The sequence below is a fragment of the Sturnira hondurensis genome, unplaced genomic scaffold, assembly GCF_014824575.4.
Source record: "Sturnira hondurensis isolate 20B ecotype Veracruz unplaced genomic scaffold, ASM1482457v3 Scaffold0013559, whole genome shotgun sequence".
In the NCBI taxonomy this organism is placed as follows: Eukaryota; Metazoa; Chordata; class Mammalia; order Chiroptera; family Phyllostomidae; genus Sturnira; species Sturnira hondurensis.
Genome location: NW_028086190.1, coordinates 594,734 through 618,398, shown reverse-complemented (window position 1 = coordinate 618,398; position 23,665 = coordinate 594,734). Strand labels below are relative to the sequence as shown.

Here is a 23,665-nt window from a genome sequence, read left to right as displayed (position 1 = left end):
CTGCTTTACAGAATTCTGCATCAGAATTATTTGGAGGGCTGTTAGGTCTGTTGTTTACATTTCTAACAAGTTCCCAGGTGATGCTGATATTGCTGGTAAGGTGATCACACTTTCAGCACTACCAAGAAGGCTGTCTCAAAAAATCATTTCAGTGAAACTAGTCTGCTTGTTTTTTATTTTCTTTAAATCATTACTAGTGATATTTTGTTCAGTTAAAAATTATATTATGTATTTGATTCCTTTTATATTAAACATAGATACTCCTCTTTTCAAATTTATAATGAGCATTTACATTTTATTAAAAATTTTTGGAGGAAAAAGCCACATCCATGCTAACTAAACACTTTGTATAGTGCTTCAGAGTTAAGAGTCTAATGAATTGAGTTTCTTGTAAACTTTTTGAGCTATTTAAAATAACTTGTGCTTTTATTCTTTTATTTAAGAATTCTTCAAATTTCAGATCTTATGTGTTTTTATTCAGATCTTATGTTTTATATAAGTTTTTTAGGTATCTTAATGAATGTAGCCAATAAAAAGATTCATCCTCGTTCAAGATAAATTTCAAGCATTTTCAATTTGGATAAACTGTTAGAGGTAGGAGAAAATATTTTCTTTTTCCCATCTTAAATATGCTGAGGGAACACAGAGTCATACACTGAGAAAAATAGGTAAGTAGGAACAGAAAAGAGATAGTGCTTACAAGTCGGGGCAATGTTAGAGAAAATGGAATTTTCCAGGTTCTTAAGGAGAGTAAGTAGCAGGAGAAGGAGGCATGACTTTTAGGAGTAAAGGAACCAGGGGATGGAGATGAGAGAGCTACTGGATTCAGGAGCTTGGTTGGTCCTAGAGCTGAGTGGCAGAGTCCATTCTCAGCTTTGGGTCTCTAAGACTTGGGGTTCATTTTTTTTCCCTGCAAAACAGTTTAAAGGAAAAAATGTCCGTTCTAACGAACCAACTTGCCAACAAAGGAAGCACATGATAATTTTGTGACAATTATGAATCCTGTAAAGAAGTCTCTAGATGGCATTGGCTTTTTTTCCCCTGCTATATTTAGATATTGAGAATGTATAGTCCTGAAATGACAGTTTCCAATGTGGCTTTTCTGTGTGTTTCAGAAATCGCCCTCAGCCTTTGATCACTGTGCTCGAACACAGACCTGATTGCTGGCCAGTACTTTTGCAGCAGCTGACAGCTTTTTTCCAGCAATGCCCTGAAAGGTAATGTAAAGTAAAATAACTGAGGGTGATGAAATGGTATGTGCTAATTTAAGATCTTGGTTTTTCTTTTTAAGCTGCTTTGGCTGAAGAAATGTCTTTAAGCATGTATACTTTTATATTTTCTTAGGAGTAAGGAAATAAAAACCTATCACATTTATTAATTGTTTAAATATTAAATATAAGGCAAGCTATTAAAGAAGTTAAGCATTGGTTAGTTAGAAATATTCAGTAAAGTATACATTTAAAAAAATTAATGACAAATCATTTTAATAGTTGTGTTAAACAGTTAATGTAAAGCAAAAGAACATAAATCAATTAGTTTCTCTTATAGCAATAATATAAAATGGGGTATAGAGCCTTGATACTCCATACACAGTCCATTTAGAAGATAGTTCCTCCCCCAACCCCCCAAACTGATTAGTGAGTTAAACTCTCCCTGTTTGAAACCTGCCCTTTGGGATCAAGTGATAGTTCCAGCTGAGATTAGATAGCAACCATATGAGCAGTGAGTTTCTTTTCATCAGGACCTCCTAATTTTCCTGCCACTCTACCCCCTTTCTTCATCCTTATTACCATGACACCGGCTTAGGTCACCATCTTTTGACTTTTGCCACTTGTTTGTAACCGACATCTTTGCCTCTAATTTCATGTTACTCAAATCCATTCTTTGCACACCCATCAGAGTGATATATCAAGAGAGCAAATATTATTGTATAACTTTATTTAAATCACCACAACTTTGGTTTTCATACTGTATTTGCAATGTGTAGGCTAAGTACGGGGAATCTCCTACCCGCTTCAGGTCTGTTTTTATAGAACTTATATATTGATAGCTTATGGAAGCTTTGTATTTTTTTTTTTTAAGAGAGAGTTTGGTTTTAGAAATAGTTGGAAAATCCCCAGGCTACGAGATAAAATCTAGTATTTTATTCTAGGCTCTGTGTACGATACGGTTTCACCAATTTTATCTTCTATCTTTATCTCACAATTTATGACTTATGTGTTCAGCAATATACTGACTTTGACACAGGAAGCAGTGCTGTTCCATTGCCTCTGTGCTTCTGTGTGTTAGTACCCACCTTCATCTCTTAAACCTTACCACAACCCTTTCCTAATTTCTCTCTTAAAACTCTGTTTAGGCTTTCTCTCTCCTAGAAGGTCATTGCTTACCACAGGCTCAGTTAGGTATCTTTTATATGCTCCCATAATTTCAGTTGTGATTTCTTACATCATTGTATTCACTCCATTGTCTTATAATTAACTCTCCTCTGTTAACTGTGAAACCTTCCTGAGGACAAATATAAGACTATGTCATTATTCTTTGAATTAATAATGACTGGCAGATTTCTAAGTGATTTATACACATGAGGCTCACAGATGGGTGGGCCCAGGCAGTGGGTTGTAGCGTTCCTCCTAGTATATAATATATACATAGTACCATCATGCAAGGTCACTATAGAATACCGTTGTCTAGAGTAATCCAGTGCCTGAGTTAATGCTCACCATACCAACTTGATTCATGTTTTCCTGCTTTTGAAGTGTTTATAGTATTCTATAGATGCAGATTCTTAGAATACCACTTGAGTCCATAACTTCAATTTTAGATGGAATTTCTAGGCAGGATATAGTGGTATAGGAAGTTTTAAAGAGATATAGGGAGCCTTGTAATCATCTCCCAGTGAGAAAATCCATGTGGCATTTAAATGAATAGCCAAAAATAAACATCATTATCCTTTCTTCTCTCACCTAGGATTGCACTTTCAAAGGTAGGATTAGTATTTACTAAGTAAATTTTTTATCAACTATGTTAGAAATCAAAAATAACAAATTTATAATAAACACATTTAATGACATTTCTCTTATTAAATAGATGGGGATAGTTTTTAAAGGATGTTCCTACTAACTTGACCAATTTGTCATTAAGCTTAAGAATCTCTTTTTCAGTGCTTTAAGGGACAGGTAATTCATTTAGCTTTTGGTTATTTTCATTTTAAAGGAGTATTGTTTTGGCATTTGGGTGTATTTATTCTAATGAAATTTGTCCAGATATTCATAAGGAAAAATATTATTAATAGACTCTGATTTATTTACTGATAAGTTTCTATTGACTTATTCTTTTCATTTAAATTTTCAGATATTAGGATATGCTATCTATAGCCTTTTAGAAGTTTTAAATTATTTTATATTTAGTTACAAAAAACAACTGCAGTTGCTTCATTTCTACATTTGTACTATGAGATTATTCTTTGCAGTAGAAATTGTAATTCTTTGAACAGACAAAGAGTAGTCAAAAAGTTTCCAACAAAGAAAGGACCACGTCTTGATGCCTTTACTGATGAATTCTATAACATTTAAAGAACATCAGTCCTCAAACTCTTCCAAAAACTTGAAGAGAAGAAAATATTTCCAAACTCATTTTATGAAGTCAGACAAGAGCACTGTAAGAAAAGAAAATTACAGGAAAGTATTCCTGATGAACATGGATCTCCGTGTGAGAGTAGATCTTATTATCACGATGCACAATGGAAACTATGTGATGTGATGGATATGTGATTGTGATAATCCTTTCACAAAGTATGCATCATCAAATCATCACATTGTACCCTTCAAATACACACAATCTAATTTGTCAATTAGATTTCAATAAAGCTGAAAAATTTAAAGAATTGTAATTCTGATTGCATTTTGAGCAGACTGTTAGTTTTCTTCAGATTTAATTTTAGGGTAAGTTAACTTAGCAGTTTTAAGTTGCTGTTTAGAAAGAAGGTAAGATACTGGGGTAGGAGCTTGAAAGGCACCAGTGGCATATGGGGAAAAACTGAAGTGCCTGACATTATTAACAGGCACTGAGGGACAGCTTTCTCCCAGACAGAAAAGCAGGCAGAGGCCATCGTCCCTTTTTGAGCCCTCCCTCCACAGAGCCACAGAGTTGGCAGGCAGGTGCCATATCTGAGACTCTTATCTACCTGACTAACACTGTTTGCTCTGCCCTTGAGATCCCCTGAGACTCTCTCCCATCCAACTCATGGGGCCACTGAAACTGCTATGATGACTTTTCAATATGAATGGCTGGTCTAGGCTCTTGCTTCACAACTTCCTAAATCCTTCCTAAATCAAACAAGTAACAGCTGGCCTCAGTGAACCCCCAGTTTCTCAGTCCCCACACCTCTTGTTAAGTCATCCCAGGCCCAGCACTTGTAGCAGCCAGCCTAGATTCATAGTTTGGTTTTGCTTGGGAATCTCCAAGTCCAGCACAAACAACATCCATCTCAGATTGCTTTATAGCTCTACTGGGTGGCCCTGGGCAGAACACAGGTGGGAGCTGATCTTGGCCTGCACCACCCAGGAAACCCCAGAGCCTGGGTATCCAGTGGATAGTTATAGACCACATCAAAGTGTAACACCCTGCTCCTGCACAGCTGATCCTCCACAGAGGGCGGAGGTTGGTGGTCAGTGGTCACAGCCAATCATTGCAGCTGGCTGGCCTGGGTAAATCATTCCCATTGACCTGCTAACAGCAATCAGGGCTCGACTACAAGAGGGAGGTGTACTCAGACCAAATAGAGGGCACAACTCGAGTATCCACCTTGGGTGATAGGGGAGCCTGTACCACTGGACCCTATAAGACACCTACTACATTAGGACATGCTACCAAAACAGGGAGTCATAGCAGCTCTACCTAATACATAAAAACAAACACAGGGAGGCTGCCAAAATGAGGAGACAGAGAAACATGGCCCAATTGAAAGAACAGCTCAAATTCCAGAAAAAGAACTAAACAAAATGGAGATAAGCAATCAATCAGATGCAGAGTTCAAAACACTGGTTGTAAGGATTCTCAAGGAACTTAGTGAAGATGTCAACAACATACAAAAGAATCAGAACTGAAGGATACACTAACTGAAATAAAGAACAATTTACAGGTAAACCACAGTGGAGCAAAGGAAGCCTAGAATCAAATCAATGATTTGGAACATAAAAAAAAACTTAAACCAATCTGAACAACAAGAAAAAAAAGAATAAAAAAAATTAAGGATAGTGTAAACTACCTCTGGGACAATGTCATAGGGGTGCTAAAAGGAGAAGAGCAAGAATAAGAAATTGGAATCTATTTGAAAAAATAATGAAAGAAAATTTCCTTGATTTGGTGAAGGAAATAGACATGCAAATTGAGGAAGCACAGAGATTCCCAAACTAGATGGGTATAAAGAGGCCCACTCCAAGACACATCATAATTAAAATGCCAAAGGTTAAAGTGAAAGAGAGAATCTTAAAAGCAGCTAGAGAAAAGCAGCTAATTACCTATAGGGGATTTTTCCATGAGAAACTTTGCGGACTAGAAGAAGGGATTGGCGAGCAATATTCATAAGCATGAAAAGCAGGGACCTATAGCCAAGATTGCTGTACTCAGCAAAGCTATGTTTGGAATTGAAGGGCAGGTACAGAGCTTCCCATACCAAAAAAACAAAACAAAACAAAAAAACCTCCAAAAAACAAACAACCTAAAGAATCATCATCACCACACCATTATTACATGAAATGTTAAAGGGACTTATTTAAGAAAAGAAAGAAGATGAAAACTACGAACAATAAAATGGCAATGAATACATGTCTATCAACAATTGAATCTAAAAAACGAACTAAGCAAACAAGAAGAACAGACAGAATCATGGATACAGAGAGCGTTCTGATGGTTGGTAGGTTTGGGGGAATGAGTGAAGAGGTGAGGCAATTGAGTACAAATAAGTAGTTACAGAATAGCCACGGGGATGGAAAGTACAGTATAGGAAATGGAGTAGCCAAAGGACTTACACACCTGAAACATGGACATGGAGAATGGTATGGGGATTGCCTGAGGGAGTTGGGGGTCCTTGATGGAGGGTGGCAAAGGGGAAAAGAATTCAGACAATTTTAATAGCATAATCAATAAAATATAATTTAAAAAAGATAGAAGGTAGACAATTTAATAATTTAAATAGTGATTTGTAACTATGGGGAGGCAAAATGTGGTGGAGATAGCTTGTAATCTGTATTTTCCTGTGTTAGGAATTATTGATTAGACTAGGTGTTTGCATTCAGTTTTTTTTAAAATAAATTTATTTAATTGTTGTTCAAGTACAGTTTTCTGTCTTTTACTTCCATCCCAGCCCACTCACCTGGCCCTCCCCCTCCCTCCCATTTCCACCCCAGCCTAGTTTTTGTCCATGTGTCCTTTATACTTGTTCCTGTAAACCCTTCTTTCCCCCTGAAATTCCCTCTCCTCTCCCCTCTGGACACTGTCAGCTTGTTCTCTATTTCAGTGTCTTTTGTTATATTTTGCTTGTTTGATTGTTTACATTCCTGCTAGGTTTTTTTTGAAAATTTTATTTATTTTTAGATAGGGGAAGGGAGAAAGAAAGAGAGAGAGAGAAACGTGGATGTGTGATTGCCTCTTGTGTGTCCCCCTACTGCGGACCTGGCCTGCAACCCAAGCATGTATGTGCTCTGGGAATCGAACCAGTGACCCTTTGGTTCCCAGGCCCAAGCTCAATCCACTGAGCTACACCAGTTATGGCAATTTTTACTAAGTCTTAAAAGTGACAAAATATTTTATTCTATTTCCCTGATCCCTTTTAATGTATTTATTTTATTATTGGGAACCCAACTGGCTACCCTTTGTTCATAGGCTGGCACTCAGTCCACTGAGCCATACGAGTGAGGGCTGCATTCATTTTTAATAGTATGTGGATGTCTGGAAATAACAGTAGATCATTATGCAAGGTTTTAGAGGGGTATTACTTTTTTTTTTTGGCTATGAAAATGTTTATTGAAGTATTGCTTAATAAATGGAATGTTGAAAATAAATGTTTTATTTATTTTATTATTTTTTTAAATATATTTTATTGATTATACCATTACAGTTGTTCTATTCCCCCCCTTCAATCCCCTCCACCCGCACCCTCCCTCCCCCACCATTCTCCCCCCCTTAGTTTATAACCACGTGTCTCAATTTCTTTGGATTCTATATTTCCCCCACTATTCTCTCCCTCCCCCCTATCTATTTTCTACCTACCATCTATGCTATCTTCTGTGCCTTCTCCCCCCTTCTCCCCCTCCCACCCTCCTGTTTCTAACCCTCCATGTGTTCTTCATTTCTATGGTTCCACTCCTGATCTAGCTGTCCTCTTGGTTTGCTTTTGTTTTAGGTATGGTTGTTAATAACTGTGTTTGCTGTCCTTTCACTGTTAATATTTTTCATCTTCTTTTTCTTATATAAGTCCCTTTAGCATTTCATATAATAAGGGCTTGGTGCTGCTGAACTCCTTGAACTTGACCTTATCTGAGAAGCACTATATCTGTCCTTCCATTCTAAATGAAAGTTTTGCTGGATAAAGCAATCTTGGCTGTAGGTCTTTGGATTTCATGACTTGGAATACTTCTTTCCAGCCCCTTCTTGCCTGTAAGGTCTCTTTTGAGAAATCCGCTGACAGTCTGATGGGTACTCCTTTGTAGGTGACTGTCCCCTTATCCCTTGCTGCTTCTAGGATTCTCTCCTTCATTTTAGTCTTGGCTAATGTAATTATGATGTGCCTTGGTGTGTTCCTTCTTGGGTCCAACTTCTTTGGCACTCTCTGAGCTTCCTGGATTTCCTGGAAGTCTATTTCCTTTGCCAGACTGGGGAAGTTCTCCTTTATTATTTGTTCAAATAAGTTTTCCACTCGTGGCTGTTTCTTTCCCCCTTCTGGTACCCCTATAATCCGGATGTTGGAACGTTTAAAGATGTCCTGGAGGTTCCTAAGCCTCTCCTCATTTTTTTGAATTCTCATTTCTTCATTCCTTTCTGGTGGGATGTTTTGTTCTTCCTTCTGGTCCATTCCATTGATCTGAGTCCCCGTTTCCTTTCCATCACTATTGGTTTCCTGGGCATCTCCCTTCATTTCAATTAGTTTAGCCTTTATATGTTCCTCTAATTTGTGACTTTGTTCCTCTAATTTGTGACTATAATCTACCAGTTCTGTGAGCATCCTGATAAATAGTGTCCTGAATTGTGCTTCTGAGAGGCTGGCAATTTTTCGCTCGCTTAGAGTTATTGGCTCTGGGACTTTGAGTTCTTCTTGCGCCATCTTTCGGGTTGTTTGTGCCTGTTCCATAGCAGGATCAGAGCCCTAAAGTGTTCACTAGAACAGGGCAACTAAGTCGCTGGGTTGTGACGTTGTATGTGGGGGCGGGGTCAAAGAGGGACAATGGCTCTCACTGGTATTGCAGGGCAACTAAGTCGCTGGATTGTGACGCTGTATGTGGGGGCGGGGTCAAAGAGGGACTATGGCGTCCTGTCCGCCGCCTTCCGCCACGGCCCTCACCGGTGCAGCAGTTGCTGCCGTCACCGGGTCCACGCGTTTCGTCCCACTGCACGTGAGTGTGCCACCGCCGTCAGCCCTCGCCCCCTGGGGCCTGCATGGTCCGTCTCACTGTTCGCGAATATGCTCCCGCGGTCTGCCCCGCACCCCAACTGGTTCCCATCTGCCTGTGCGTCTGCCTGCGCGCCTGGGTCGGGGGCCCTGTCCTGCCCGACCCTGCTCGCTGCTGGCTCTGCCCCTCTTACCGTCCCCGTTGAACGGTTAGGTGTAGTCGGACTTCCGTATAATTCAATTTTCTGTCATTTGGTTGTGTCTTTGTTTCTCCAAACCGTAGTTGTATTCAAACTTGGTTGTGGGAGAAGGCACAGTGTTTCCACCTATGCCTCCATCTTATCGGAAGTCCTAGAGGGGTGTTACTTTACGATTAAGTTCTATATTCATCTGTGGAAGGCCCTATAAATGTTAAAACTTCACCTTCATGGAACTGAGAATCATGTAAATTGACAGTGATGTCATGGTCTTTAGACCTGTATACTTCAAGGTTATGTAGTCTAACATGTTTTTTTCACATGAGGGAACAAAGGAGAGCAACATTAAATGACTTGTTCAAGGTCACATGGCTAGTGAATGGCAGAATGGGGCTGAAAGCCTCAGTTTGTTATTCTTATTCCAGGTCTTTTCTTGCTACTTCTCTCTTAATGGTAAACAGAAATATGAAAGATGCATATGTATATACATACATACTTGGGAACATTTTTAAATATTCTTAATCACATTGGGATTTCTGGTTATGGTGTTTTCTTTTCTTTTTTCTTGTAAGCCCTGTCAATTTCATGCATACTGGAGTATAGTTAATCATTAGATACCACATAGGAAATGCAATATTCAAAATTGGGACAGATTAAGCCAAGAAAAGTTCTAAATAGTGTAATACTATATTGTCCTTAGGAAAGTTCAACATTATGCTCCTGATGTCAAGTAATAACAGTACCTTGGAAATATACTTCTCTATATGAGTCTTGCATTTCACCTTCAGCATCTCAAAGTAGGAGAAAACTGATAAGCTGGTAATAGATATTCTTGACACCTGGATTGTATTTATTCTTTGGGAATACATTGTTAGAGAGATGGGGGAACTGTTTCTAAATCTCTTTTCTGGAAACCTGTGCTTCACAGTCTAGCTCATAATAAAGCACTTGCTTGATCTGTGAAACTGCTTTTAGTTTTCCAAAGTGGATGGTATGATAAAGGTATGTTTCAGTAATAATTATGAACTCAGAAAAGTCCTTCTTTTGTTTTTTATAGATTGTGTAAATATGTGTGCTATTGAGGAAAATATATACCTACAGATTGTGAGCTCCACCAGAATAAAGATGTAATCTATTTTTGTTTCTGGTACATAGAAGAGTGAATGATATATAAGTATTAAACACATATTGCCCAGAGAACAAATAAATTAATAAATTAATAAATAGATCTTACTAATCTGGTAACTTTAAGGCTTTTACTGATGGTAATGTTTTGAAGTCACTTTGCTGTAAAATGAATAGTATTATAAAATTACATGGTCAATCATAATTCACTGAGTTGGTTGGGTGTCATTCTACAAAGTGAAATGTTGCTGGTTCGATTCCCAGTCAGGGCACATGCCTGGTTTCTCTTTCACATCGATGTTTCTCTCTCTCTTTCTCCCCCCCTGCCTGTCTCTCCCTAACAGGTAAGTAAGTAAGTAACTAAATAAATCGTAATGCAAATACTATTTCCTCTATGCAGCACTGTACTTTATACCTTTCTTTTAGTGACTTTCACTTTCTGTCCTCTAGTCCAGGAACAGAAGTGATTGTCCCTGTTAGATTCTTAAGGATAGATAGTGCCTGGTTCATCTTTGTATCTTACCTAATAATTTCTTGTGTATAATAAATATGAAAAACAAAATAGTTATGACACTTAATTGATATGTGCTAATTGTAAAGGTACTCAACAGTTTCATGTAACTGAATCAATTAATTTAATAACCAAATAAGCATCTCTTTGAAGGCCTACTGTGTATAGTTTTTGGTTATACAGAAGTGTACAGAAGCCCATGGTCCATGCCCTCATTAGGCTTATAGTCTGACAAGGGATAGAGACGTTTAAAAAAAATGATGATGAAGTCATTGTCCTATGGGAGCACAAAATAGGGCTCTGGCCGAGGTTAGGTATCAGGGAACGCCCTCAGGAAGTGCTGTTAAAGGAGAGCCTGAAAGATGATAGAAATTAGGTAGAGGGAGGAACAGGGAAGGGAGCAAGAGGACGGTATTACAGACAGAGGGAACAGCAAGTGAAAAGAGAAGCCTGATGATGAGAGATCTGATAATTTAGTGGTTAGTGCAGAGTGGAGAAGAGCAAAAAATAAGGCTGGGAAGATAAGCAGTGGCCAAAATATGGAGGGTTTGTGAATTGGGCTAAGTATTTTATCTTAAGGGTAAACTCCTTTAAACTAGTTAATGACATGATGAAATTTTTATATTTGAAAGGTCCTTTGGCATTTTTGTGACTTTGGGCTTGGAATTATTGGGATATATTGAAATCTAAAGATCTAAAAGTTTGGTAAGGTCTTCCTCTTTTGAATGGGAAAAACTTAAGTAGATGGCCTTGGTAAATTAATTCACCTCTCTTGGCCTCAGTTGCTGCATGTGATACAATATTGGGCTTGCCGAGAAGTTTGTTTGGTTTTTCCGTAAGCTGGCTTTAGTAGTGCTTAACTGTTTTTAAGTTCATTCAAAACAATTTTATTAGATTGTATTGTGATAGCTGTACATTTAAAAGAAAACTTATCAAAATTAGTGAATTTTTGTATAGCCATTTTAATATTGAACATGCAAGAAAATATGCAACATTTTCAGCATATGATGCTTTATTATTTCAGGAAAGGTAAAACTGCAACTAAAACACACAAAAAAATTTGTGCAGTTTATGGAGAAAGTGCTGTTACTGATCAAAGGTGTCAAAAGTAGTTTGCCAAGTTTCGTGCTGGAGATTTCTCACTGGGTGGTGCTTCACAGTTGGGTAAACCAATTGAAATTGATAGCAATCACATCAAGGCATTAACTGAAAACAATCAACCTCATACCAGTTTGAGTGTGTGGGAGATAGCCGACACACTCAAAATATCCAAATCAATAAAGTTATTGGTGAAAATGAAAAATATATTTTATTTCATGGAAAAAACTAAATGAACTTTTTGGCCATCCCAATGTTTTTTATTTTACAGAGTTGTGTTGAGGATTAAATTACTTTAAAGACATAAAGTACAGTTACTTGCACTCCAGTTAACAAGTTCACAAGTAAATATTAACTGTTACAATCTTCTTGGGTTGTCACCACGGCTTTGTTTTACATAGAATCAGGACTACAGAGTTTTTTCAAAAATGTATACCTGTGGCATATTACTGGATGATGGGCCCTAACACCTGTAAGTCTAAACAGGTTCTCAGATGATTCTGCTCTTCACCAAAGACCGAGATGTAGATGCTGTTCTAGTGTGCAGGTGGAGACTCTCCTGTTCCTGGCCATCAGGCTTGTGGTCTCCAGGTGCTGAGTCATTTTCTCCAGTGGACAAGGAACTGTTTGGTGTGGGTCTGGGTAGGTCATGATGTAATAGGAGAATTATGAAAAAAAATTAACTTGGTAATGACATGATAGGTCATGAGCTATTAGTTGATATCTGACTGCTTGGCACTCTTTAACTCAGTGGCTGGCTTCTGTGTTACAATTTTTGCAGGTCAGAAGTTTCGTGCGTCCAAATAATGGCACCATTTCTATGGTATCTATATTGTGAACCATCCCAGTTACAAGAATATGCTAAACTCAGACTAGCCCTGCTAAAAGTCTTACTTCAACCCTGGGTTCCTTGTGACAAAGGACAGCCATCAGTGTTGGAACAACAGATACTTCAGCTGTGTTGCGACATGGTTCCATGCCTACAGGTAAGGCCTTTCATCCTCCTTCATTCATATTGCATCAGCCAGTGTTAATTGCTCTTGTCATACAAGTAGTAAAACCGGTGTGGCCTGGCCAACTGACTGGCTCTAGAAATGCTCCCAGGCTTTTAGAAATGATGAAGGAAGTGAATCTAGATTTAAATATAAATATAAATTATAAATATAAATGTATATATATGTAATGTTAACTAAATTCACAGTTATATGGATCAGCATAGTCCATTTTAGGATTAACAGAAATGAACACTTTTCTTTGTTTAAGAGAGGCTTCTCAGGGAAAAGAAATCTTGAGCTGTATTTCTCCTTGTGCAAGACGCTGAATAATAAGGAAAAAAAAGAGAGACCTCTTTGTGCAAATTAGAAAAAAGCGTATCTCAAGGCAGATGCAGTCCTGGACACGGGGCTTGACCAGAGCAGTGCTGGCTGAATTTCAGTTTCCCCAGGTCCCCTTACAACATGTGTGGTGACCATGATGCATCCTGCTTTTGAGAAGCCTATGATGTAGCAAGAGAATTAAAACAAGTATACGAAGTGTCATAGTTTAAAAGTAGTTGGATGAAAGATGTTTAACAGAGGTATGGATAAAATGCCTAGGGAATTCAAGGGAGAGATAAATATGAGCTAATGTCTCCGTAACTGCAGATTAAAAAAAGACAAAGAAACCTCCAGTTGGCAGTGTGTTGTGATTTTAGTGTAGTGATTCATTTATCAAGCCATCCCATCTGATCATTGAGGTTTGACCTTTGCCTAGAATCCGAGCCCCATGCTGCTTAGCTAATGCAGAGAATCTGCAAATATTTTTCAAAGTGATCACTTGAGGTCACAGATGAACTGTTTTAAGTTTGTGTTAGCAAGGAATGGCTACAGTGAACCTTTCCTCTGTGACTCATAAATTGGCTTTCCTGTAATCAAAGCATAGAAAAGTTAATTAAGATGAATTCTCTTGAGGCTTTTCCAAAGCTTTTGTTTTGTGTGGGAAGTAATGTATAGGCAGAACATCTTAAATGAAGGTACACTTTATCAAACCACCCTGTTCTCTGCTCTTTAATAGATGTTTGTCTTCATCTTTGTGAATCTATATTGACACGCCTAAATACTTCTGAAGTGAGCTCTGTAGAGTGTTTTCAGGAATCTGTGACTTATTAATATAGTTGAGATAGTTGAAGAAAAAAAGGGGGTACATCATTTTAAACAAATGAAACTAGCAACATAAACACATCTATTCACTTAACATATTGGCTTTATGAGAATGAAGGATCTGAGCCTTTGGAAGGATCTTAGCAACAGTGTAATCCATTTTCCCACTGATTACAGGTATTTTTTTAAAATATATTTTATTGATTATACCATTACAGTTCTATTCCCCCCCTTCATTCCCCTCCACCCGCACCCTCCCTCCCCCACCATTCTCCCCCCCCTTAGTTTATAACCATGTGTCTCAAGTTCTTTAGATTCTATATTTCCCCCACTATTCTCTCCCTCCCCCCTATCTATTTTCTACCTACCATCTATGCTATTTTCTGTGCTTTCTCCCCCCTTCTCCCCCTCCCACCCCCCTGTTGCTAACCCTCCATGTGTTCTTCATTTCTATGGTTCCACTCCTGATCTAGCTGTCCTCTTTGTTTGCTTTTGTTTCAGGTGTGGTTGTTAATAACTGTGTGTTTGCTGTCCTTTCACTGTTAATATTTTTCATCTTCTTTTTCTTATATAACTCCCTTTAGCATTTCATATAATAAGGGCTTGATGATGATGAACTCCTTGAACTTGACCTTATCTGAGAAGCACTTTATCTGTCCTTCCATTCTAAATGAAAGCTTTGCTGGATAGAGCAATCTTGGCTGTAGGTCTTTGGATTTCATAACTTGCAATACTTCTTTCCAGCCCCTTCTTGCCTGTAAGGTTTCTTTTGAGAAATCAGCTGACAGTCTGATGGGAACTCCTTTGTAGGTGACTGTTCTCTTGCTGCTTCTAGGATTCTCTCCTTCATTTTAATCTTTGATAATGTAATTATGATGTGTCTTGGTGTGTTCTTCCTCGGGTCCAACTTCTTTGGGACTCTCTGAGCTTCCTGGACTTCCTGGAAGTCTATTTCCTTCGCCAGATTGGGGAAGTTCTTCATTATGTTTTAAGTAAGTTTTCAATTTCTTGTTCTTCCTCTTCTCCTTCTGACATCTCTATGATTCAGATGTTGGAATGCTTAAAGATGTCCTGGAGCTTCCTATGACTCTCCTCATTTTTTTGAATTCTTGTTTCTTCATTTTGTTCAGGTTGAATATTTCTTTCTTTCTTCTGGTTCACACTGTTGATCTGAGTCCTTATTTCTTTCCCATCACTGGTGGTTCCCTGTACATTTTTCTTTATTTCACTTAGCATAGCCTTCATTTTTTCATCTAATTTGCAACTATATTCAACCAGTTCTGTGAGCATCCTGATTACCAGTGTTTTGAACTGTGTATCTTAGGTTGGCTACCTCTTTGTCGCTTAGTTATATTTTTTCTGGAGCTCTGACCTGTTCTTTCATTTGGGTCATTTTTGGAGGGGAGGGGTCTTGATGTGCCTGGCCTGTTATATTTTGAAGGGGGGAGCCTTAGATGTTCACCAGAGTGGGGCAACCCATGTCACTTCATTGTGATTCTGAATGTGGGGAGGGGGTCTGAGAGGGAACAACATTGCTTGCTCTGCTCTCTGCCAGTTTTCAGTCATTTTTCTCACTACCCCCAAGCAAAGTGGGCCATTCTGGTGTTGATTCCCTGTGGGTGGGCTTGTATACTTTCTAGGATTCTGTGGATCTCTCCAACAAACTCTCCTGTGAGGCTGGGAGTTTCTTCTGCTTCTGCCTCAACCCCCGCAGGTATTTTCAGTCAGAAATTTGAGGCTTTTTTTCTTTGCAGTGGAGCCCTGGGTTGCTTGGTCTGTCTCCCTGCCCAGTTGTTCCTCCTGGTTTATCTGCATATGAATGTGGGACCGCCTGGTCTGCCAGCTGCCACCTTGCCCACCAGCCACAGCCTTGCCCACCCTGGTCCTCCAGCTGCCACCTTGCTTCGAGTCCTCTCTGCCTGGCTGCCAGTCTCTGCCCCTCCGATAGGTCTGGATGAGTGTTTCTTCTTCAACTCCTTGGTTGTAGGACTTCCATAAAGTTCAATTTTCTGTCAGTTCTGGTTGTTTTTTTGTTTTAAATTTGTTGTTGTCCTTCTTTTGGTTGTGCAAGGAGGCACATTGTGTCTACCTATGCCTCCATTTGGCCAGTTCTTCTTCTTCTTCTTTTTTTAAGCAAGTACTTCTAATTGATCTGCATTTTCCTAAGACTATTAATTAGTCACCATTCTTAGAACAAAACAAGCCAGTCTGCAACCTATTTTTAGTTTTCTCTTTGCTTTCCTTTTCTTCTTTTCCATCCTTCTCCTTCCTTCCTTCCTTTCTTCATCAGTTTTTTTTACTTTTGTACACAAAATGGTGTCCAGACTTTTCACTATTTTTTGGCAGTAATTCTCTGCTTTATTGGTGCTCACATTGTGTTACTATGCATTGTTTTTCCTAAAGCTGAATACAGTATTGACCCATACTGAGCCCTTGCAGAAAAACACAGTAATTAATTTTTTTTAAAGAAATAGCCATGGCACCCTATTGACCTGTGATCAGGTGGCAGTCAGTAGAACTCCAATTTCCTTTTCTTTTAATGCCAATTGTCCTTCAGTTTAAAAATTTTGGAATTATCTTTATTTTGACTTACCTGTCTTAAGCTTTACTATTGACTTTGGTCCCAATTTTTCTTTCTTTGTAATTATGACTATTGTCATTGCATGTGTTATTCATTGCATGTGGTCTATTTCTACATAAAGAGAGAATGTTACTTAAAAACTGTCCTTGTTAAGAATTTTGGTAATGATAAAGATTATAGAGGCCTTTGTAATCTTTGTAATGGTAAGTTGCTGAGATTGCCTTTCAAAATTTTGTTTATTATGAAAAATTTGAAATATGCACAAAATATCAAATAAACATGAAGCCTTACTTCATTTTAAATCCCTTTTTTTTCTTGATGGCCCTTTGCCTCTCCCACCATATATTTGAAAAGAGCTAAATAATTTACTGAACCTTCACACTTATTTTATATGTGTTTTCTGCTATATCGTCTCACTTGACCTTATTATATCTTTTTTTTTTCTTGTTTGCTAAGAATTAATTTTTCTTTGTGTTAAATGTATAGTCATCTGGGGTTATTACGGTGGTTGTGACTGGTGAAAGGTACAGCTGGTTGACTGTAGACTTTCCTCTTGATGAGTTTGACAGACACAAGCTTCTGATTGAAGTAGATGGTTTTTCATTTGTAATGTTTGAGAAATTCCAATGTGTCTGCTAGAAGGACCGTATCCTTAACACCAACTCCAGAATTTTGATCAGAACAGCTGGGTTAGAATTGAATTGAGACTTTTCAAGAGCATCCAGGTCTTTCCTACCTAATACCTGTTGAGAAGATACCCTACCATTTGAATATGCTCTTTCCTCACACCTGCTGAGACTGAAACAATGCTCTCAGTAAAGGCTTTTTGAGAAAGTACCTTGGCAGATGAAGGACTTAGGGTTGCTTTAGACCAACATGCTAACCCTTCACTACCAGGTAATTATGTTGCATTTGTAGAAAGGAGAGTTCATTTGGAGAACTCAAAACCCAATTTAATTTCCTTCAAAATGTTGACACTGTTATGTAATTTGGCTAAAGAAATATGTACTTGGAGAAGTTAGAAAAATTAGTGAAAATGCCTAATATCAGACAGCAGTAATAAAAACAATAATAAGTTGTATTTTGTTTAGCGACAAAAGGAAAAGGCAAGGTTGTATAGTTTAACTGTTGTTGAGTTGTGTACATGTCTGCATCTTCTTAAGGCTTTACAGGTTTTAAGGAAAATGTTTTATTGTTAACATTTCCTGTATAGCTTTAAACTATTCTTTGATTTGTACATTATTGTAATCATCATATAATGACATTTTTAAACAGATAAAAGATTTGATACAGACAACAGAAGTGATGCTGTTTATCGAGGAAGTATATTTAAGCCTTTCGCGTCATCCTGTTTTTTGGAAAATTCAGCTTACCCAGCTGACCCTTCAGCTGCTGTGTGTCTGTGAAGTCAGCTTAAAGATAACTGGGGAATGCTCATCTTTAATTCACCTTTTGGCACACAGTGTTGAACTTCTGAGGGAGGTAAGAATAGTAAGAAATGTTGATGTCAGTTATTGCTTAAGTGGGTCTTTTATAAAGGAGCTGGGTGAATGGGCTCTTTATCATGCTCTTTATCAATGTCAAAGGTATGTTGCTCTAACATGATTGAATCACAGTGCTAATGTACCACAACTACTAATATTATTTATTATAAAAATGAATCATTAAATACTCTTTTGAGCAGAGGTGTCAAACTCATGTTCACTGGGGGCCACATCAGCCTCATGGTTGCCTTCAAAGGGCCGAATGTAATTTTAGGACTGTAGAAATGTAACTACTCCTTCACTAGGGGCAAGGAACTCTACATTCGGCCTTTTGAAGGCAACTGTGTACGAGGCTGATGTGGCCCCTGGTGGAAACGAGTGAGATACCTCTGCTTTAGATCATCAGTTAAGGATCTACCACTCTGGCGTTTTTTCATTTATTCATGTAGAACACGAGTAATTAATATTTAGTATATGCTAAACCCTGTAGAATACTTAGATGAAAAGGTACATTGTGACCTCAAGGGACTTACAAACATGCAAACAAGTAGTTGCAAAACAATAAGGTAAATGCTTTAATATATTTAAATATCACAATTAAGGAAAGTAGGGCATGGGTTTAGATTTGAGAAGTCTGAGTAGGACTTTCCCCAGTTCATACCAGAGGCTGGGAAGGCATTCCAGCTGCTGGAACAGCATGTGCCGAAACTCGGAAATGTGAGAGGGCAGGCAGGCAGGCAGGCAGGCAAGCAGGCAAGCAGGCAAGCGTGGCCTCTTCAGAAAACAAAAAGGTGTTGGGTATTGTTGAAGGATTAAGGTACAGGAGATAATACTTGAGTATGCGTTTTATCTTCTAGGTAATAGGATGCAGAGGGGTGCCCTGCTATTTTGTGTGTGGGAGGTCATTCTGATGGTGGAGTCGAGGCGGGTTTAGAGGAGGGCAGCACACACAGGGCGGGAAGTGAGGAGGGCTGCCGTAGACTGCCAGGGCTGCCACAGCAAAGTACCACAGACTGGAGAGCTTAAACAACAGAAGTTTTTCCTTCCAGTTCTAGAGACTGGAAAGTTCAAGATCAGAATGTTGGCTGGTTTGATTCCTAGCAAGGCTGTCTTCTTGGCTTGTAGACAGATGCTGTCTTGCTGTGTCCTCACGTCGTAGAGAGCAGGAGTGAGCTCTCCATTGTTTCTTCTTAAAAGGACACTAATCTGACTGGTAAAGGCCCCACTCTTATGATCTCATTTAACTTTAATTGCTTCTTTACTCCAAGCACTTATATTGGCACATTCAGTGAGTGAATTTGGTGTTGGAAGGACACAAGTTAGTTTATAGCAAGGTGCTAGTTAGGGAAATGAAAATGGGGAAAGAAACATATAGGAGATTAAATCAATAGGCCTTGTGGCTGATTAGATGGTGAAGGAGAGGGTCCTTGGTAGAGTTTGAGATTTCTGTTTTGTACAGCTGGATACTGCCATTCACTTTGAGAAATGGTGGCTGGTGTTAGAGGGAAAATGATGAATTTGGTTTGAGATATGCTTGGTTTAAGGTATGTATGCATCATAAATTATTGGCTGTGTGGTTTTCTAGATGGAAGCCTAAGCTAAAGGTATAGATTTGTAGATACTTACTTTGTGATAAGAGATTTACTATGGGACTGCAGGACAGGCTTGTGTTGCAGCTACACAGGCACTGCTGATATTTGGAGTGTGCTAGTAAAGAGGAGTCTGGGAAAGTATGGCTAGAAGATTGATGACAAACAGAAGATACAGATGGCATGAAAATCAAGGGAGGGGAGATCTCAAAAAGGGGAATGGGGAACAGTTGCATGGAGAGGGGATTTAAAGTGGGAGGTATAAAGTCAGTGTACTCTTGTGATGCAGCGAGCAGTTTACTGTTCACATTGGAGGACGCCGGTTTAGTGGAGTGGTGGTGGCAGGAACCAGACTGGATTAAGGGAGTGAATGGTAAGTAAGGAAATGGAGAGGTTTTTGTGACAGGAGGGAATTGATGAAGGCTCAGATAATTCATCTGTCAATTTGTCAGTCTTGTGGTTACAGTGGTTTTACATATGTTGGGACTCTATAGGTAATGCTATTTTATACTGTTATATAATGATATTTTATAATATTATATGTATTATCTATTATATATAAGTGTAACATGCATTAATAATATGTAGTAATCTGTCATATAATACCTATTACCTATTATATAAATATATATATAAGATCATATATCACATTCAGATATATAATTATACCTATATTATATACCTATATAATTATATCATACATAGTTATACCTATTAGGTATATGATAAATAATATATAGAAAAATATAAACATATTTAATGGCTAAATATTAGATAAAATATTACATAGCTGAATTACTAGGAGCTGTGTGTTTTAACTATACCTCATATTTTTCTTTATGGTTGTACTAGGTTCATTTGAATAGTGGGCATAATATCAATTATAATTTTGTAGAGTTACTATAAAATTACTGTCATTCTCTGACCATTTTATTGTATAGCTGCCCCTCTTCCACATACACATTTAGTATATATTTATTAAGCTTCTATGGCAAACACTTTGCTATAGGTAATTAGGTGAAAACAAGCAAGGGTTGTGAAGCTTACCTTCCAGTGAAATGGTTCAAACAAGTGTGCATAAAAATCACTAGGTAAAGTTTATTAAAATGCAAGAGCCTGGGTCTTAAACTTCTATAGATACTGAATAGCTGAGTGGGCCTTAAGCATTTGGATTTTTAAACTAGACCCTCAGGTGATGCCCCACTTCCCCCACCACATATAAGGCAAACATCCTAGTAAGTATCACACAGTTTGAACTTTTTCAGCCGCCGCAGAAGTTTCCCACAAGCTCCATCCTAATGTTACAGAACCCCATCACCTATGCTGTTCTGGAACACCTGTGGGGTTCAATTGCCCACTGCCAAAAAGCGTGACTCCCAATGCAAAAGTTTGGGAAAAAAGGAAAGGGTTGTTTATTTAAAGGTTATACAGATTCAGAATAATGGTGGATTTCTTCTGTTAAGTCCCACTCCCTTTAAAACACCCAGAAAACACATAGTCCTGCCCTGCTTTGCCAAACCAGGCCAGCTTCAGAATATACCAGCAAGAAGTACCATCTTTCAGAAAAGCAGAAGTCCGTGGTTCAGCATTCCTGGTACATTGTTCAGCATTCCAGGCATCTCCCACTAATCCATGTGTGACAAGGCTGGTCCCTGTAATTCCCACCTGCATTAATTCTGCCTCCGTGTTCTCCAAGCAGGTTTCCTAGCAGGTCTCCTCTTTCATGCTCCTGCTCGTAATCCAAAACTGCATGGCATCTCCTTACTGCAGACCGTGTGGCACCTCCTTACACACCACACCTCATGGCCGAATCCCCCTTCCTCATGGCTGCCTTCCTATGGCTGCCACTCACTACTGTCCTCATGGCTGACGGATGGCCCTTCTATACCCTTTCAAACTGCCTGGCTGCTATTTCATGGCTGCCTGCCCTTATTTTTAAATTTCACCCAGCGCTTCCTACATGACCTGATATCCAGTCCCTCCTACAATGAGCTGCTTTTGCCAGTTCCTTGAATCTTTTTACCTTCATTTGGCTGCCATCTTTAGTCAGGGCAAGAGTACCCCATGACACAGGACATCCAGGTGAGCCACCTGCCCTGGCTATGTCACAAGTCAGTGAATGCTCTTAGAGTCATGTCTACATTTCTTCTGGGGCAGCTGCACAGCAATTAACTTGTCTTTTGTTATGAAAAGTGTCTTCTCGCCATATCACGTCCTTCCCCCATTCCCTAACCATGGGCTGTGGTGAATATGATTTGCTCTTTTTGGCGCCCCCCCAGCTCTGCACCCTGTTACATTAATTACAAACTCCTCTGTTCCCTGACCACCCTGACTTCTATAGGAATATCTTTCTTATATGTTTAAAATACTTTTAACACCTAAATGTGTGCACCTACACATAGTATAGTTTTGGCGTGCATGATCTTTTAGGCATCTTTTATACTAAAGGTGTTCCCTTCCATGCCCTCCCTGCCTTTTCTTGAAGTATAAAGGGTGAGGCAAAAGTAGGTTTACAGTTGTGAGCATGCAAAACAGTTTATTCTTATATTATTATTAATTATTGTATTATTTTACGTATGAATAACCGTAAACTTACCTTTGCCCCATTCTCTAAGTATTGAAAAACCTAGCTTTCTTGACCCTGTTTTGCTGCCATTTTTAGTAAGGGCAAAAGTTCCTCAGCCACACACAGGCTTCTCTTTGTCTGGCAGCATCTGGCCCCCTCAACTCATGGTTGCTATTTTAATCTGCCCTCATGAGTGCCTCCGAATCAGCACTTCTGCAGTTCCCCTCCTTCTGAGTGGGAAGTAGCTGTCCCTCACTTCGTCTAGGGTACCCTGCCTGAATCGGGGTCCCTTGCTTGAGTTTTTGGCACTCTCTGGTCTAATGTACCCCATTACATTTCCACAAAGCTTTGATGTGGCAGGAGTTCATTTACAAGTGTGATCACAGCAAGCAGGTGGGAGAGGGACAAGAAGAGTGAAATATTGACCATGGAAGAGGCAATAGAGATACAGCGGAACCTCCGTTCTCAAACTTCATTCTGGAAAACTGTTGGAGAAGTGGTTTGTTCAAAAACCGAATCTCCTTTTTTGCCTGAGAGACACCTGACTGATCATATAGGTATTAACATGAGAGGGTTATTGGGTGGAGAATCAGAAAGCAAAGTTTTGTTGGGCAACTGAGATATTTTTTTCTATGAATAACTTGGCTGAGAATTGAATTGTTCCAGAACTGAGATGTTTGAGAACTGAGGTTTAACTGTATTATCAGGGTGGCCACTGACTGCTACCAGCAACCAGTTGCTCCATCCCACAGAGTATTCTGAGAAGTAGAATGTATATCTCAGAATCTTCTTGAAGGAAGGGGAAGGTATTTGTCCTTGGGCTTCTCTTGCCCAGTTCTCAAGCTTTGGCCTGTGGGGCTTTAACTTCCCTGTGCTTCTGCATCTCTTGCTGGTCTGGGGCAGGAAGCAAGAGCAACTACAGCAGTGGCTGTAGTATTTGAAGTAGCATGTGGTATGTCCAACACAGGCTTTTATGAAAAGACCTCATGAAATGGTACCATTTTTGGTGTCCATCAAAAATCAATCAATCGCATGTGATAGTGTCAACAATTAAAAAAAATCAGCCATTGGAGGATCTTTCACCTGCCTTAAGGAGCAAGGAAGGATCCACACTTAACCTATTCCTATTGTACACCAAAAAGTTTTATATTATTCTTCGTCTATAATTAACAGAATTGTACCTGATAAAAATTTTAATACACGCCCTGGCTGGTGTAGCTTAGTGGATTGAGTGTGGGCTGTGAAGCAAAGGGTCCCTGGTTCAATTCCCAGTCAGGGCACATGCCTGGGTTATGAGCCAGGTCCCCAGTGGGGGCCACATGAGAGGCAAACCACACATTGACGTTTCTCTCCTTCACTTTCTTTCTCCCTTTCCATCTTTCTAAAAATAAATAAATAAAACCTTTAAAAAATTTGATACAGATAAATAAAAAATAAAGAGAAAAAAAATCAAACAAAAATCTTGTAACCTCTCAGAAGTATGAGTAGTTTAAGATTAGTTGGTTTAATCCTCCACAGTTACTTTTTTCTATTTTTGATGTCTTGAATCTCCAGTTATTTTCCTTTCACCCTCTCTTCTGAACAGGCTAGTCTTGTTTATGCCTTCATACCTTTAAGTTCCATCCACTTAAAATGCCATTGAAGAACCCTGAAAAGCTACACTGTGACCCTTTTGGTGACAGCTTGTGTGAAAAGGCTTTCCAGTGATAGCGTTAGCATACACCAATGCTTTTGTCTCTTACCCTGTTGGTAGCCAGTAAGTTTGAAATTT

At 38.9% G+C, this 23,665-nt stretch overlaps 1 protein-coding gene across 1 annotated transcript in view; it reads left to right on the top strand.

Annotated features, from left to right (window-relative positions):
• The window catches only part of FOCAD (focadhesin), a 330,364-nt gene that overhangs the window by 68,187 nt on the left and 238,512 nt on the right, over positions 1–23,665 (top strand). The window contains exons 6-8 of the mRNA XM_037061968.1: positions 1,116–1,217; positions 12,318–12,522; positions 17,531–17,737. Of these exons, the coding sequence (XP_036917863.1) occupies positions 1,116–1,217; positions 12,318–12,522; positions 17,531–17,737 (514 nt within the window). The remainder of the gene's footprint in view (positions 1–1,115; positions 1,218–12,317; positions 12,523–17,530; positions 17,738–23,665) is intronic.